At 39.0% G+C, this 18,400-nt stretch overlaps 1 protein-coding gene across 7 annotated transcripts in view; it reads right to left on the bottom strand.

Moving 5' to 3' along the window:
* Positions 1-18,400, bottom strand: part of ATG13 (autophagy related 13) — a 49,790-nt gene that overhangs the window by 7,040 nt on the left and 24,350 nt on the right. For 5 of the 7 annotated variants that reach the window (XM_077114577.1, XM_077114572.1, XM_077114574.1 and 2 more), the window contains exons 5-13: positions 17,409-17,455; positions 16,092-16,232; positions 10,126-10,166; positions 8,831-8,927; positions 7,466-7,564; positions 6,069-6,162; positions 3,226-3,324; positions 2,361-2,471; positions 1,806-1,942 (exon numbers count right to left, since the gene is read on the bottom strand). In XM_077114577.1, coding sequence (XP_076970692.1) covers positions 1,806-1,942; positions 2,361-2,471; positions 3,226-3,324; positions 6,069-6,162; positions 7,466-7,564; positions 8,831-8,927; positions 10,126-10,166; positions 16,092-16,232; positions 17,409-17,455 — 866 coding nt within the window. The remainder of the gene's footprint in view (positions 1-1,805; positions 1,943-2,360; positions 2,472-3,225; positions 3,325-6,068; positions 6,163-7,465; positions 7,565-8,830; positions 8,928-10,125; positions 10,167-16,091; positions 16,233-17,408; positions 17,456-18,400) is intronic. The other 2 variants (XM_077114578.1, XM_077114579.1) reach the window with 2 other exon arrangements.

Below are 18,400 nucleotides of genomic sequence, written 5' to 3'. Positions count from 1 at the left end.
AAGTCAAGAATCCCAAATTTGTCTCAGACAGCCAGGGCTCTCTCCGCTCTTAACAAATTGCCTGGCTGAGGTTCTCTGTGCTCTGTATCATAACCTACCCATCATTTTCAAAAGGTCTTTGAAATACACATTCAATTTGGCTACACTCATTCCATCCTTCTGCAACCCTCCAGAATGACATTGAGTCCTGGATGGCAGCTCTAAGTAGTAGAAATGGGAGCCTATACCATGGCTGGTATAATTGTAACAGCCCTGCTAATGGCCAGAAATAGGAAAGGTCCTCTGTCCAAACGCAGGAGGAAAATCCTGTCAACCTCTGGACTCAAGCCCACAGGGAAGAGCAGCATGGAAGAAAGACTCTGAGAGCTCTTAAGACCTGCATTTAAGATTCCGAGGGACGAGCCTGGCCCTGGCACCATGAGATCGACAACACCTTTCTGACCAAAAGGGGCAAAAGATGTATCAGTGGCTATGATAATTCAAATAGAGTCAAGAGGCTACCTTGGAGGCTACTCTTAACACCAGCTTCAGCTAGATATTGCTAATTATTAGGGTCTCCCAAACTCGAACCAAAACCATTCCTGTCAACCCGAAAGAATACGTAGGGCTTTATCTGAGATTCTCCAAAAGTTTCACACACTAAGATTTCTTTCCAAAAAACTACAATCTCTAGATGGGTTCCTAGGCCTGATAACTCCTGAAACCCAGGGGGGCCAGACTCTCTAAGAACATCAACTAGTTTCATCCTCCTAACCCATATGATTAACACCGCTTTCCACATGAAAAAATAAGAATGAGCATTGCCCAAATAATTCTAAAGATTGGGAGAAGGAGGAGTTATAACAGAGAAGGTAGGGTTTAACAAATGAGTATGACTGCTGAATCATTACACTGATATTTCTTTTAGTCTCCAGTGTCTTGGAGCAGCGAGAAGGAAACACCTAAAATTGTGGAACTGTAACCCATACTAAACTCTGATATCTGTTCCATAACTACCTGTTACAATGTATTTTGAAATTTATTGCTTTTTTTATATATATGTTATATTTTACAATAAAAAATGTTTTTTTTAAAAAAGCCCTGTCTTCTCTTTTTAGTTACTCCTAGACATGCCTCAGAAGTTGATACTCAGATAACTAGAGTATAAAAGTACTAATGGATCTTAAAAAAAAATTACTAATGGATCCTGCTTTCAATTCTAAAAGAGGGATAAATGAGAGAAGATAGAAACTTGAAACAAGACGTGGAGGAAAGAAATTATTTTTCCTAAGGGACTGTACAAAATATCTTTCCCCCAAATTCCCCTCCCACCATTCCGCCATGGGAATAAAAAAAAAAATCAGGAATTTCAGAAAGTTCATTTAGGATATGGTGAAGCAATGCAAACTTAATATCTCTGGGGCTTTCCCACTCCAGAAGTCTGGGCAAGTCAGCCTTTAGCTTCCCAAGGGAGACTATTAAGAGTAATGGAAAGAAAGAACATGGGTTTTGGAGCCCAAGGATCTCAGCACGAGTCCTAGCTCTACCATTCTGTGAGCTATCTGATTTTACGTAAATTACTTAACCCTTCTGAGATCCTCGCATCTTTTAAAAGGCAACAGTGGTGATTTTTGTAGGATGAGCTTATGAGAACTTTCACTTTCTATGTTTTGAATTTTACTTCTATAACCAAAAAAGACAAAGATTAAAAATTAAGAATATTAATGAGGAAAAACAGCCACTTTCAAAGACTCTCTATGAGGATGTATAAGGACACATATAAGGACATATGTGTCAGGGAGTACAGAACCAAGACTTGAACTCACCTGCTAGAAGGTGTGGTAGCACACTGGGCCCCTTCTGAAGGGGTGTAGGTTGCCAGTCTCTCCTGGTCAGCCTGAGTTCCATGGGCAGGCTGGTTGGGAGCAAGAGGTACTCCACCTTCTTTCCCAGGAACCATTAGCTTTGATGAAAAACCAAAAGAATATATAGTGATTCATGACAGTGTCAGGCAAGAGGGTACCCAACATTCTAGCATGATGGCTTCTGCTTTCAAATTTTTTCATCACTAATGCTGCCATCAAGTGGGCCGGAAACCCTGGATCTTTATCCTCTTTTGGACTCAGTTAATGGAAGACACACATGGTAACAACTATAGAGGGAAAAGGAAAGACAGGGAGAAAATGCCTAGGAAGGCTCTTTCCTTTCCGAAGCTTAAGAGGCCCCTTCCTCTCACAGCAAGTCACTTTAATCCTCCAAAGTTACAGAAGAACTTGGCTTCAGGACACCTAGACTACTGTGGTATTGAGAGGCCCCTCAATTGTTTCAGGACGGGGAAGGCAGCATTGAAAACCCATGGTACTCCCCATCCTTAAAGATACCTGGTAAGGGTGTGTAGCGTTTAAGCCTGCAGCAAACACTACTGGATAAGCCAGGTCAGCTGATCCAACGCCCAGGGCAGCAGGTGGATAGGAAAGGCGAGAGCTGGAGAGCTAAGCAGGAGAAAAACAAAGAGGGGCAGAAGACAGAAAGAGGGAAAAACAGGCAATCCTAGAGTGTGACCGATTAAGATCATTAGAGAGATAAGGAAGATCCCAGCCTATATGCCCACAGTACAAGGGGGCCTGATGTAAGGATTAAAAACAGACCAGGCCATGAAATTTTGGACACAAAAATATAGAAATTAGTTTGTACTGATATTGGGATCCCCAGCTCTGGAGCGTGCCAATGGCTGTGCATGAGTTCCTTGCTCCCTATTTCCCAGGGGCTAAGCTAACTGCTTTGGTTTCAAGTCTAGCAGATTTGTGGAGCACAACCCTGGACAGAACTTGGAGCCAAAGTAATCAGTTTTTCCAAAGTCATTCTATTTTTTCCTTTGTCCTTGAGGGTGCCTTTGAAACAGAAGGCCTTCTCTAATCACACCCTCCATTACCCCTGGGTATGGAAAGGTTCCTATTTATATTTTAAAAAGAAAAAAGCCTTTGGGTTGTTTATTTGGAAACGAGATGTAAATAACTCCATGTATTTTTCACATCAATGGAAGGAGGAAGGACAAATGAAAAATTCTATTTTGAGTTACTATGCTATGGCTGTGTCCTGTTAAAATCAATTACCAAGCCTTAATATACTCCCATAGAACATTTGGGGACATTTAGATTACTATATCCTGTATACTTTACTATATTTATAATTTTTAAATAAAAAGTTGCATCTGATTATATCCCGTTCTTCCCATTATGGACTCACTTGATGGGAAAAGGCCAGTCCTGCCATGGGGACCCTCAGGGTGTCCGCAACCACAGGAGTAGGGGTCTGAAAATGTGCCTTTGTGACAGTAAACACACACTGTGCACAGATACACATAGAGACAGAAAAACAAGAAGAAAAAAGGGACTTGAGAAAGAAGTGAAAAAACTCTGGGAAGTACAGTAGCAATAGAGGCTGAAATTGACGATGATAAGTCAGTGGCGGAGCAGGGAGAAAGCTGCATGTATATCTTCGTGAAAGGACCACCTGGAAGGGACTGCAGGCTTATCCGGAGGTGTTCCACTGCATGCCTGTCTCCCTGACAAGGGGGTGGGAAACAAAGCTGAGTCAAGCTGATATAACTTGGCAAAACAGAGATACCTGAACCAGGCATTAGTCTGTGTTTAGTCAAAAAAGGGTGGGAGGAAGATAGAAAATAGCTTCCAATCAGAAGGTCCTTGGAACAGCTGCAAGGTATGTTCAAGGTGAATGAGGATGCTGAGGTTATAATGTCAGACTGAAAGCCATTTTTAGGGGACAGAGAATCTGTGGAGCGAGGTAAATACCTCAGGAACCTAGTCATATACTTTCCTCTGTCTCTCAGGGAAAGTGAATGGGTGTGCAGGGATGCCTGAATGTGTGTGTGTGCGTGCATGTGTGACTTCCCACAGGTGTGGAAGAGCTTGATGGAGAGAAAGCAGATGAGGTGCTTTCAAAACTCTTATGATTTTAAAGCTAATAATGGACATGATCATTACTCTGGGACTTGTTATTCCATCTTTAAATCTCATAAATTAGCTAATTAAAGCTTAGAATTGGAGGCATGTAGGACCTTAGGTAACAGAAGCAGATTCAGAGTCACAACTATTTCTTCACGTAACGCTATGCTTAAATGATACAATGGTCCTTATTTTATTGGCAAAACAAATAGCATCACCTTGATTGTATTTACTGGGTTCTAGCAAAAGCTCAAAAAGAAGTTACTGAATTAAATAATTATACAAGTCCCTAAGAGAAACCAAACAAGAAACTATTTTGATATTAACAGGAATGAGAAGACCTGGGTGTTAGTTAACTGAAAAGCAAATGCTTTACTCTGTTTGTTCTACAATCAAGGTTCGAAATGAGTATTTCTGCACCAGCCACAATCAGAGGTACTCAGACAGCAATGCCATTTAGGGGGCACCAATGGGGTGCACAGTGTTGATAAGATCCTGGCATAATGTAGTTTTAAACTGTGGTAAGAGACAATAGGAAACGACACCAGGAGGGAGATTTGCTCTCCTTATACAAACTTTCATGCAAACATTAGGTGTACTACTTAACTTCCCAATTTACTTTTGGGGTCAAATTTAGACTCTATCAGAGAGAGAGGCAAACTGATTTGTTAAGGCACAGCTTCCCCATCTCTCAAAAAAAAAACTCACTCTCATTAATGTGCACTTGTAAGAAGGTGGTTTTTGTCTCTTTTGGGTTGGTGTTGTTCTATTCCAGTAAGCATACCAGAAGCTCCCTCTCACTAAACAACGCTGAAATGTATGCCTACATATATTATAGGAAGGAGGGGAATAACAACCTCCCCAACCCAAGACCCAACTTTAGAATAATGACTCTTTAACCCTAAACAAACTGGGATAACAGAAATAATAATAATCTGAGAATGTTGCAATGTTCTTCACAGAGTTTAATCACCTGCCTAATTCTAGCTTTTGAAATAGATTGGAACCATTTAATCCAATATTCCATCAACCCAGGATGGAAAAAGTTTTAAATTTTAGTTAAAAAAAACAAAAAGGAGGGCGGGCCACTGTGGCTCAGCAGGCAGAGTTCTAGCCTGGGTTTGTTTCCTGGTGCCTGCCCATGCCAAAAAAAAAACAAACAAACAAAAAAAAACAACATAGGGGAAAATACCTTTATGACTAGCTTCTTAATTTGTTGGGTCAAAAAAAAAAGACAGTGAAAGGGATAACCCAGAACTAGTTTAAAGGTGAGTGGAATGGAGTTAGGTATAGAAGAAACTGGCTAATGTGAAAGTCCAAGAGGAAGGGAATGAGTTAGAAGATGAATGACTTATGGCAGAACAGAAATGTGTCCTGAAATTGTCAGCTGTCAAAACCGACTTCTTAGTCGAAGCAGTCTCAGCACAATGTACATCATGCAACAAGACCACACTGAAGCTTGGGAAGCTGATAACATTGTATGGAAGCTGTATTTTATTAAAACTAGACTTGAAACTGAAGCCTGACTGAAGTAGAAAAGTTAATGGTTAAAAATGTTCAGATACAAAGTACAGATAGGTAGAAATCTGTTAACTATTAAGAAAGACTGTACTACTGATTTTTAATAGGCATCTTATATAAATAACTATTGGCTCCGTTTGGGCAGCTTTCATTTTTAGGAACCAAATTTAGCACTTCCAAAGAGAAGAAGCGGGCGGGCCACAGTGGCTCAGCAGGCAGAGTTCTCGCCTGCCATATCAGAGATCTGGGTTCCATTGCCGGTGGCTGCCCATGCAAAAAAAAAAAAAAAAACCGAGAAGCTACTCAATTCACAAGTACGGACTAAAGTATCTTCTTAATGTCAGAATGCATATGGAAATCTGTGACTGATTTTCAAAGGAATTTTAAGACTCCTTAGAAGGAAGGTAAAGGTTACATGTAATCTTACGGGCTAAGAATGGCTACAGACTAGAAACACTGCATGCTGGAACCATCCCCCAAAATAACTCCCTCAACACAACCTCCACCACCACCAAAATGTGCTGTATCCAAATTCTGACACCATTTCATAGGGCCCATAAGTGTACCAAAATAACTACCACAGCAGAACTTGTTTCCCCCTACCTGGGATGGAGGGGATGTGGAAAAAGAGGTGGTACACACTTCCTGAGAGTCTTCCACAGACGGATATGTTACTCCAGTGTCCTCACCAGCAGTTCTATTGTGAGAGGAAAAGAAAGAGTGTTTTATGGTGATGGCAGTCAATGTCAGCAAGGACACAAAGGGAGGTTAGATAGGGATGGAAGTTGTTTTAAGAGCGTTCTTTCAGGCTTTCAAGTGTGAGAGAATTGATGCCAAAATGGAAAAGTCAAAAATAGAGAACTGAAAATATCTCCTTGGAGAGTTCATAGCAGCAGGAGAGGCATATTGAGTCATTTCAAAATATTTTCAGGAGAGCAGCATCTAGAGGTTTGATTATGGCTTTTTTTTTTTTTTTTTTGGCTTGTTTTACCCGAAATCTTATCTGACCTATGATTTTAGAGAGAATTTTCTTAAACCTGTCCAGTTTTGGGGGCCTGGTTCAGGTTTTCCAAGAATTGTCAATAACACTCAGTGAAACAAGTCTAAAGCCTAAAGACAAACCTATGCAACTTCAGAAGTCTATCACACAATGGCAGTATCTTCCTGATAAACATCTAATCCAACTTTCAGAGAAATGTGTTCTCTGGGATCTAGGCCTGTATATATTATTCTGATGTATAAATGAATTATACCAGATAGCAACCTGAAAACCATTTTAAATACCAAAGACATTCCACAAATTACTGCCACTCTTGTAGTACCTAAGTAACCTGCTACTGAGGATAGTCAAATACTACATCAAGATCCAAACTGTCTGTTACGGGTTGAACTGTGTCCTAACCTGCAGTACCTGTAAATGTAACCTTATTCAGAAATAGGGTAACTGCACGTGGAATTAGTTAAAATGAGGTCATACCAGAATAAGGTGGCCCTTAATCCAATATGACAGGGATTGACTGATATGACTTAAAAGAAAGGGAGAGGTGACACAGACATAGAAGAGAAGACCATGTGACAACTGGGGCAGAGAGTGCAGTGCTGCAGCACCACGCCAAGGAATGCCAAAGATTATCAGCCAACACCAGAATCTAAAGGAAGTGATTTGGGTTCTCCCCTATACATTTCAGAAGGAGCATGGTCTCGTCAATACATCGATTTTAAGCCACCAGTTTGGGGGTACTTTGTTAGAGCAGCCTTAGGAAACTAATACAACATCCCAAGAATTTTCTGAGAAATTCTATGTGTATCCCAAGTCTTGAACTACCTAACAGGTAGTAGTAGCAAATAGGGAAGGTAGCTACTCCATTTCTCTCTATAAGGGGTCTCCATTCATGCCCTCTGCCCACATGTGAGTGCTAATAAAGGTGCTCTATTTGCTTGTACAAGTTAGATGCTTCCGCCTAGCTGAAGTTCGGAAGAGCATCTTGCACATTCCTCACCTGTAATTGCAAGGGTGCATGGGCGAGGAGCTGGGATAGGGACGATCCACAAAGTGATCAATGATAATCCCCATGATAGGTGGGGTCCTCTCAAATTGCCTGCAATGCAATTAGCAGATTACAATATTTGTTAGTATGACTTTCCAGCTACCCCCCACCAAGCCTCAAAAGGCCCCTTCACCTTATATCCACTGGTAGGCACTACAAGAGCCTTAACTATTGTACCCCTAACATAAATCACCAATTCTAGATTCTGGACAAACTGGCTCTGGGACACTCAGATTCTCTAATCTGGCAACTTGGCTCTCTGTTTCTTGATTTGTATACTAAGGGGAAATGATTTCAGCAACAGCAAAGGTGAACTTTAGCTGAGGTTTGGATCTTGGGGAGAAAAAATTTTAACATCTTTGGAAGGGGTCTTTTTTTGTGTGTGGGGCTGATTTATTTTTTTTATTGTGAAAAATAACACATATACAAAAAAGCATAAATTCCCAAGTACATTTTAAATAAGTAGTTATACAATAGATTTTAAAGTTTGGTATGGGTTACAGTTCCACGATTTTTCATTTTTTTCTTCTCACTGCTCCAAGACACTGGAGGCCAAAAGAAATATCAATATGTTGATTCAGCAATCATATTCATTTGTTACATCCTATCTTCTCTATTGTACGCTTCCTTTTTTCTTTTTTGGTGAAAAACAACATATATACAAAAAAAGCATTAAATTTCAGAGCACATTGCAACAACTAGTTGTAGAACAGATTTCAGAATTTGGTATGGGTTACAATTCCACAATTTTAGGTTTCTATTTCTAGCTACTCTAAGGTACTGGAGCCTGAACGATACCAATATACTGATTCAGCACTCATATTCCTTTGTTAAGTCCAACCTTCTCTGTATAATTCCACCATCGCCTTTAATTTTTCTCTCACTCTTTAGGGGTATTTGAGCTATGGCAATTCTAACTTTTTCATGTTGGAAGGAGCTGTCAATATATGGGATGGGGAGATGGAACTAGGTGATGTTCTGGAAAAGGTGGCCCCTCTGCATTTCAGGACTTATCTGGTGCACAGACCCATCTGGAGGTTGCAGGTTTCTGAAAATTACCCTAGTGCATAGAACCTTTGTAGAATCTTATATAGTGCCCTAGGTATTCTCTAGGATAGGAAGAATGGTTTTGTTTGGGTTTTTGTAAGTTATGATAGTAGCAATGCCTAACTGAAGCTTGCATAAGAGTGACCTGCAGAGTAGCTTCTCAAATCTATTTGAACTCTCTCAGCCACTGATACCTTATTTGTTATATTCTTTTTCTCCTTTTGGTCAGGATGGGGAAGAGGTCTTTTGAATTCCCAGGTGCATCCTTACCTGGTGGACATGAATGCTAAATTTATTCTGTAAGCACAAGAAAGGGTGATGGTGCCCACAGGAGTGCCCACTGTCCCAACACGAACTGTCTGGAAGCCTAGAAGACGAGATAAATTATTAGTTTTTTTCCAGATAATAGTGACCTGCCTCTAATTTGCCTACCCCTGAATTAGTCTACTCTCTAATCTACGGCATTACCTAATGTTCTAGTTTGCTAGCTGCTGGAATGCAACACACCAGAGATGGATCCGTTTTTAACAAAAGGAGATTTATTTCGTTAAAAACGTGTAGTTCTTCAGAGGAAAGGCAGCTAACTTTCAACTGAGGTTCTTTCCTACATGGGAAGGCACACGGTGATCTCTGCTGGCCTTCTCTACAGGCCTCTGGGTTCCAACAACTTTCTCTGGGGTGATTCCTTTCTGCATCTCCAAAGGCCTGGGCTGAGGTGCAAGTGCTGAGATGAGGTATGCTGAGCTGCTTGGGCTGTGCTACATTGAACTCTCTCATTTAAGCTTCCAGCTAATTAAATCAAACATCATTCGTTGCAGCAGGCACGCCTCCTAGCCAACTGCAAATGTAATCAGCACCAGATGAGGTTCACATGACATTGGATCATGTACACAGCAACAGAACTAGGTGCTGTCACCTGGCCAAGTTGACACCTGAACCTAACTACCACACATAATTAGCACCACGAATACAGCAGTCTCAATTTCTTCTCTCTCTCTCTTCATCTACATAGTATTTTTTCTTTCAATTTATTCTATTTTGACTCAGTATTGGCAGCATTCTATTTCCAGATGAAACTACCTTCAAAGAAGTACAACAAATATCTGAATGGATCCTAACCAAGCCTGCCCAAATGCATCACATGCCCAATGAGGCAGAGAAGTGGCACTAAGAATCTGTCAAACACCTCAACTTAAGAAGTAACCATACGTCCCAAACTGCCACACCAGAACTAAATTAGGAAAAAGCCAAGGCCCTGCTGACAACACTTCCAACAAAGCTGTTTTGGTTTTCTTTTCAATTTTTCAAAATTGTTTGTGCTCATCAGAAACATTTAGCAGCTAATTTTACAAAATCAGGAAAAAAGGCAGCTGTATAAAATAGGAGAAAAGAGTACTATAGTTGCTTGAACTTGGGAGAAAACTATTCAGCACTCTTTGGACCACTTACCTACCTCATCTACTCCTTACTTGTATTACACTACATTATTTATGGTAGCAACCAAGCCCATCTCTGAAGTCAGGAGAGCTCTTAGCACTACAAATATTTGCAACCTTGATACATACCTTCTCCTAAGCCATTCAGCTGAACTTCCCCAAAATATATCCTGTAGGAAAGAAAGAAAAAGAAATGTTACCTGATTCTCTATCATAAGGGCCTCTATGCCCAAGCCCCCTGGACATGAAACCAAAAAAAAACCCTCTGTTCCACATCTGTATGAACATCTTTCCTGGTGGAACAACAATGCTACTATCTAATCAGATTTGGATAGGATTAAGGTATTTCAGAAGACGAGGTAAAGGATGTCACCCACATTTTAAAACTTCAACTTCTGTGAGAGACTAAAGGGAGAGATGTTTATTGGGCGCAAAATTTATATTTTGGGTAGTGCATTTCCTAATTTAACTTGTGTGGTCAGTTTAGTTGGAACCTTGAATAGGGCATGAGATTGTGTTGGTTTGTTCAGGTTAGTGTGCTGCCCTGATAAATATCAGAGGGATGTGGACCATGAATAAAGAAGCATTCGCAAAGTCCCCTTGGGGGAACAGGGAAACAGGGGGGAAATAGTCAGCTTCCCCATTTGGAGAATTTCTGATATTCTTGTAAGCAGTGGGGACAACCAAATCAAAAGGCCTAGTCCTCAATCTTGGGGTTTGCCCCTATGAAACTTATTCCTGCAAAAGACAGGCTAAGCCTACTTAAAATGAGGCCTAAGAGTTACCCCTAGAGAGCCTCTTTTGTTGCTCAGATGTGGCTGCTCTAAACTGACAAAGCATGGGAACTCACTGCCCTCTCCTGCTACATGGGACACGACTTCCAGTGGTGTAAATCTCCCTGACAATGTGGGACAGAAATCCCGGGATGAGACGGGACCTGGCATCAAGGGGTTGAGAAAACCTTTTTGACCAAAAGGGGAAGAGAGAAGTAAGAAAAAATAAAGGATTAGTGGCTGAGAGACTTCAAACAGAGTCAAGAGGTTATCCTGTAGGTTATTCTTACACATTATAAAGATATCCTCTTTTTAGCTTATGGTATATTGGAGTGGCTAGAGGGAAGTACCTGAAAATGTACAGCTGTGTTCCAGCAGCGTTGTTTCTTGAAGATGATATAGTTTTTACAGTGAGACTGTGTGACTGTGAAAACCTTGTGTCTGTTGCTTCTTTTATCTAAGGTATGGACAGATGAGTAAAAAATATGGCTAAAAAAATACATAAGGAGAACAAAGGTTAAAATAAATTAGGTAGATGGAAATGCTTGTGGTCAATGAGATGGAGGGTAAGGAGCACAGTATGTACGAGTTTTTTTTTCTTTCTTTTTCTGGAGTGATGCAAATGTTCAAAAAAATGATCATGGTGATGAATTATGTGATGATATTGTGAGCCATTGATTATATACCATGTATGGAATGTTTTATGTTAACAATGTTTGTATGCTAATTTTTATCAATAAAAATATTTTTTAAGTTGAAAATTTAAAAATCTATACGAAAAAAGAAATAATGCTACTGTCTACTATGATTGAGCTGCAGGCATGGAGATGTATACGGAGGGTTGGTTAATAAAAAAAGGAAACTAATATTAAGTAGAAGCTCTTTAAACTTCTTCCCCCTGTTCCTACAATGTGTTTTAAAAGTGAAAAAGACTGTCAAGTCAATAGGTCAGACCCTTGATTTTGAGGCTTGCTCTTAGAGTAACTTGCTCTAAAAGTTACTTCCAGAAAACCTCGTCTGTTGCTCAGATGTGGTTGGCATCTTTTGTTTAACCCCAACTCTGCAAGGAAAATCATTGCCCTCCCCACTATGTGGAATATGACATCCAGGGATGAAAGTCTCCTGGTGGCGTGAGGATCCTAGGGATGAATCTGGCCTTGGCATCATGTGATGGACAATGCTTTCCTAAGAGGGGAAAATAAATGTAACAAAATGTATCAGTGGCTGAGAGAGTTTAAGTGGTGTTGAGAGGATATTATGGAGGCTGCTCTTATGCAAGCTACAGCTAGATATTGCTAATTACCAGAGTTTGTCAAACCCCAACCCACACCATTTCTGTTAACCCTAAATAACACCTAGGGCTCTGAGATTCTGCTAAAGTTTCACACACTTAAGATTACTTTCCAGAAACCTACAACCTCCAGATGGGGTCCTAGGCCAGATAAGTCCTGAAACCCAGAGGGGCCAGCCTTTCCAAGAACATCAACTAGTTCCATCCCCCTTCCCATATCGTCAACACCCCTTTCCAAATGAAAAACTTAGAATGGGCATAGCACAAATGCCCCCTAAAGATTGGGAAAAGGAGTTATAACATAGAAGATATATTTAACAAATGAGAATGACTGCTGAATCATTACATTGCTACTTCTTTTAGTCTCCAGTGTCTTGGAGCACCAGAAGGAAAAACCTGAAATCATGGAACTATAACCCATACCAAACTCTGAAATCGGTTCTATGACTACCTGTTACAATGTACTTCAAAATTTATTGCTTTCTTGCATATAGTTTTCACAATAAAAAAAAAAGTATACCTACTGGAAAATATAAGAACACAGATACAAAATTGGCAAAGAGATTTGGGAATGTTGCTAGAAAGTACTAGATGTTGAGGAGTGATCCTTTCTTATGGGAAGGGCCCTGTACCAATTTGAATCTAATGTGTATCCCAGAACAGTCTTTAATCCTCATTCAATATTGCTGGGTGGGAGCTTTTTGATTGTTTCCTTGGATATGTGACTCACTCAACAGTGGGTGGTAATTTTTGATTAGATGGTTTCTATGAAGATGAGTCTCTACCCATTCAAGGTGAGTTTGCTAGTGGAATGTTCAAGGTGGAACCATTTTGGAAAAAGCTTTAGAGCCCATGCAGCGAGAGACCTTTGCAGATGAAAAAGGAAAACACTCCCAGGGGAGCTTCATGAATCAAGAAGCCGGGAGAGAAAGCTAGCAGACTTCCCCACTTGCCCTTCGAGCTGAGAGAGAAACCTTGAAGTTCATCGGCCTTTCTTGAGTGAAGGTAACCTCTTGTTGGTGCCTTAATTTGGACATTTTCACGGCCTTAGAACTGTAAATTGCAACTTAATAAATCCCCCCTTTTAAAAGCCATTCTGGGGCAGTGTGACAGTGGCTCAGTGGCAGAATTCTTGCCTGCCTTGTGGGAGACCTGAGTTTGATTCCCAGTGCCTGCCCAAGCAAAACAAACAAAAAGCTGTTCTGTTTGTGGTATATTGCATTCCAGCAGCTTGCAAACTAGAATAGCTTCTATGCTTGTCACAAGTTGTTCTAAAGTAAGTGGGTTAAGAAATTAGAAATTTTTTTTTACCAAAGAACAGTTAACTAGATGAGACTATTCTGAAAATAAAAAAATATAAACATAGCAGAAACTCCCAAAGTCTCCTTGGGAAGGCCAGTCTAAATTAGCAAAACATTAAAACTGTATTTTTATATTTTTCAGGTAATTTTGTTAAAAAAGAAACACTATACTTGGGCTTATTTAATAAATAGTAAGCTCCAACAAACGTTAGGAACAAGATAAGCATAACTCCAACAATCTTAGGCCTCACAGATTACAGTCTGGTATGGTAGAAAATAAATGTTTAAAATATCTGAAATATATACAGGCAAGTGACACCATAAAGGAGGGGTCAGCAAACTTTTTTTAATAACAGTAAGTATTTTAGGATTGTGGGCCACAGTCTGTCTCAACTACTCAAGTTAGTATGCTGACCCTTGCTAAATACATAGGAATTATATTAATAAAGTCTTATCACAGAGGAATCCTGCCAGATACCCTTTAATAAAGAACTGACACTTAGTTCACTACTCTTTTGAATACTGGTATAGTGCTCAAAATAACCTAATTACGTTAAACTTTTTCTTGCTATACTTTGTTTATGACATTCAGGTTTTCTTCACAGCTAGCAGACAAAACTTTAATTCAGTCTTGATATACGATGGATTTTTAAAATATTTTTATTATAAACAACGAACAAATATACAAGCATTCTTGACATACAAACATTCTTGACATGGTAACAATCAATGACCCACAACATCATCATATAGTTGTGTATTCATCACCATGATCTTTTTTTGAACCTTTGCATCTCTCCAGCAAAAGAAAGAAAAAAGAAAAAACTGATACGTGCCATATCCTTTACCACTCCCTTTCCTTGAATTAGTATTTCAATCTACTCAATTTATTTTAACCTTTGTTCCCCCCATTATTTGTTTATTTCTTATCCATATTTTTTACTCATCTGTCCATACCATAGATAAAAAGAGCATCAAACACAAGGTTTTTGCAATCACAAAGTCACACTGCAAAAGCTGTATGTATGATGGATTTTTATAGTGTAATTCTGCAGGGACAAGATCAGAAAAGGAAAAAGAACGGTGACGCAGCTTTAAAAAAAAAAAAGACAAGGCTATTCTTCAATGGTATAAGGCTGTAATGTTAATCTGTTAACAGTTATATATATATGCCCCTAAATATATATATAAAAAGAGAGCCAAAACTACTTCTGAGATAGCCTAGGCCTCTATGGTTTAAGCCACTTATCAGCATCAAAAATCACTCCTAACTGATAAACATACAGTGGGTAATACTATGTTACTCCAGAGATACAGAATAAAGGAAGACTTAAACACTAGTATGAAAAAGACTGAGAGTCCTAGTTAACTAAGCTGACACCTTTAGCAATGTACTAAGGCCACTTATAAAAGAAACAAAGTTAAAGGAGACTTAATATAGGGAAATGACAGCTAAGAGTTGGAAAATAATCCTTCTATAATATTTGAACAAGAATCTGTAATTTTTCAAATGAAACACTCCACTTTGAAACCCTAATACTACACAGTAGACAATAAAAATTTAGTAAAGAGTTAGAAAAATACACATGCTTAGCATTGCCAGGTTACTGCTACAGAAGTTAAAGGATGACTTGATAACTATTCTCAAGTACTGGGTTGTTTCGACAGAACCAGTAAAATCTCTTCCTTAGTCCCTCCATCCTGCTACAGTAATTCTTGATCTATACACATAAGCCTCTTGTTCTAAAATCAATGGCTTATCAGTAATACAGAAGAAAGAAGTCTTGGATGACTTGGGAGCCCCTGGCTTTTTATGCTCTGCTCTCACAATGTCCTATATGCCCTCTACTCAACCATGCTGGTCCATTTTACAACCTGAGTACAACTCATACCTTGTTCTCCACCTCTATGCCTTGCCTCCTGTTGCCTCTTCACCTGGAATGATGGTTTTCCCTCATTTCTACCAGCTGCAATTCTCTTTTCCTTAAGGTCCAGTGCAACTGCTACTTCTTCTGGGAAGCCTGCACTGTTCCTCCTACCCAGAATGTATTTTTCCTCCCTTTTTCAGTACTTACTGCCTTATACTGTTGCCATGCAGTCCTTAGATCCTGCTTTTTATTATAATTATGCATGACTATTTTCATACTACACCATTTTCCCATCAGATTAGAAACATTTCTAGGGCAGGAACCCTGTATTGTTCTTCCTTACACCTTGAAGAATGCTCACACCAAAAGGGCACTCAATAAATATGTGTTCACGTAAAATACTCAAAAGGAAATGTTCAAAGGACTGTTGACGAGCTCTTTATATCCATGGTCAACTAATTAAAAACTTAAGTTTAAACAGAAGTAACTCTTCTATTAGATAAAGAATTTTCATTTCACCCTGGAAGACAGAAGGCTCTAGAATCTTTCCAAGAAAGCATGCCTGTTAAAAGTCTTAAGCTGCTTTCCAGCTTGAGATGTATATTAGTAGGCCCTTGAAATCCATAACACAGGAATCATGACCATGCCTAAGTCAAATGACTCTGAACTTGATAGCTCTGGAAAACAGAGGATAGCTGGAACAGAAGTCATAACGAAGGCTGGATAGATGATCATATTAAAGCTATAATATCAACTATTCAACCAATCACCCATCCAAAAAAAAATCACAGAATACCTCTCAGTCAGGCAATGTGCATTCATGGCTGAGGAGCAAATCAAGACACACATCTATGTTGTTTACCTGTACAATATGACATATTCATGCCCTTGTTTTCTGGAGAGTCTGTAGGCTGGTGTCACCCTAGTTATAGCAAGGAGAGACTTCAGAAGCAATGACAGTCTGTTGTATACTGTGTAGGACACTTTGATTTCTTTATCACACCTGAGGAGCATATAGACACTGTCAAATTTCTCATATTAAACTAATTTAAAACAAAGAACAGAAATGCAATGGACATAAAGATACTAGCTACATTCCATTGAATGACTAAGATTAGTTTGGTAGCATTATTCATGAATTTTGATGGAATATTATCTGTTTTGTAGTCCAAATACACCATTCACAGAGTATCACAGTTAACAGAGATGGTTGTAAATTAGTGCTGGAACTGTATAATATTAAATTTATTAAAACATGTTCTGAACTAAAGATGTAATTAGAGTTCTTTGTCAGTTTATCAACAGACTACTGAGATAAGCCAAAGTCTTTCTTTCCTGTGTATTAGACACAGGCAGATGAGCACTAAGAGGTGCTCAATACATTTTTCCTGGCTTTGAAAAGGTTATCTTTCCAAGGAGTAAAGCAACACACTTAAAAGTAATAATTCAATACTGCAGTTATATACACTAAATGTGCAAACACAATTTCAGTGTACTACCTTTTATGAGCTGTCTACCTCTACACACCTAACAGGAAATCAGGAGAAAAGTCTGTTTGTATTCTAATTGTTGACCATAACCTGGCAATCATTTTCTATTTAAGAAAGAAAAATAACCTTCACACCACCTCTACTTATTACTAAGATTTTTCTTTATTGTGTTGATATTTCCTCAATTTCCTATATACACTTCTTGAGAACTGAAGATTCGGAAAGGAGGTAGGCTGATCTGCTTTAAAAGAAGAAAATGGGGGAGGAAAATAAAATGCATTTTCAATCCATGACCAAAAGAGTCTTTAAAAAGTAGTGAGGGGGAATCTTACTGGATGTCTGCCACACAGAAAACAGACAAAATAGAGTAGTTATGTCACAAGAGCTCGAAAAGGATTTAATCAGAGAACTGTCTGTACTCTGAGAAAACAACAGATCCTTTTGAGCCTTCTCTGCTGCTCCTATTTCTCTGGTGTCTTAGTCTCTCGGGCTGGCATTCCCTCTGAAGGTCATTTCTCTGCCTAGGCTGGAAGCCAAGCATGAAGCAAACTGTAGCAAAGACCTATTGGCTTTGTTTGGTGATGAGAACGCCCTCCATGACTCTGAAAACAAAGCCCTGCTTTTCACATGATGTCATATGCTTTCACCTCAGCTATCACAACCAAGGACCATAAAACAAAAACACTTACTTTTCATTCATTTCGAGACACCAAATTTCCAGCTCCATGGAATCTCCCTGTAGGTGGGACAATAGGAAAAGATTTCAATTTTATTTGTTTTTTAAATTACCTTACTTTTTTTATTGCAAAGCTCAACACAGCCTCTATAAAAATTTTGGAAATCACAGATAAGCAAAAAGAAAAAAGTCATCTTATAATCCAACTAGCCGCCTTTCTAAACAAAATTCAGTTTACACTATGTATGTTATTTTTATCATTTGCTTTTTTCTTAATAAATATATCATGGAATTTCCCTTACAATTAAAAATTCTACATCATTTTTATTGGTTGCACGGTATTCTACTAAGTGAATCTGTCACTTGATCCAAATAGTCCCCCTATTCTTAGACATAGGTTGTTTCTAATTTTTCACTACTATAAACAATATTGTAATAGTCTTGAGGCTAAAACTTTGTATCTTTTTAAAACTAATTTAAGGCAAATTTCCAAAATTAGATTTGTTAGATCAAAGAGTAAGCGTGTTTTTTATTTTGTTTTGTTTTTCACAACAACAACAGATATTTTATTGAGCAACTTGTATGCACCAGGCATGTACTAAGCTCTTAAAACACATCAGTGGGCAAAAGAGATCTCAGTCTCTGCCACAATGAAGCTCACAGTGCACTGAGGGAATTAGTCCTTAAGCAGATAAATTTGCAAATGGTTATGTAATTTACAGTATAAAATGACAGGGAACAAAAGATCTGGGTGCTATGAGATTAATAGGAGGACCTTATGTTTTAGATTGTAAGGTCAAAGACTTCCCTTCCAAAGTGTCATTTTAGCTGAGATTTGAAAGATGAGCAAGAGTTAAAAAAAATGCTAAGGGGGCTGGCACCTGGGAAGGGATGCTTTCTGATCAGGGTCCTGAGGCAGGAAAGAACATGGAACTTTAGAGAAAGACACCTAACCAAAACAGCCAACCAGGTGCCTTCAGCTTTTGCCATTCAATTTTGGGCTTC

This window comes from Tamandua tetradactyla, chromosome 8 (genome assembly GCF_023851605.1).
Source record: "Tamandua tetradactyla isolate mTamTet1 chromosome 8, mTamTet1.pri, whole genome shotgun sequence".
NCBI lineage: Eukaryota > Metazoa > Chordata > Mammalia > Pilosa > Myrmecophagidae > Tamandua > Tamandua tetradactyla.
Note: the sequence above shows the minus strand (reverse complement) of the source record. Positions and strands in the feature narration are given on the sequence as shown.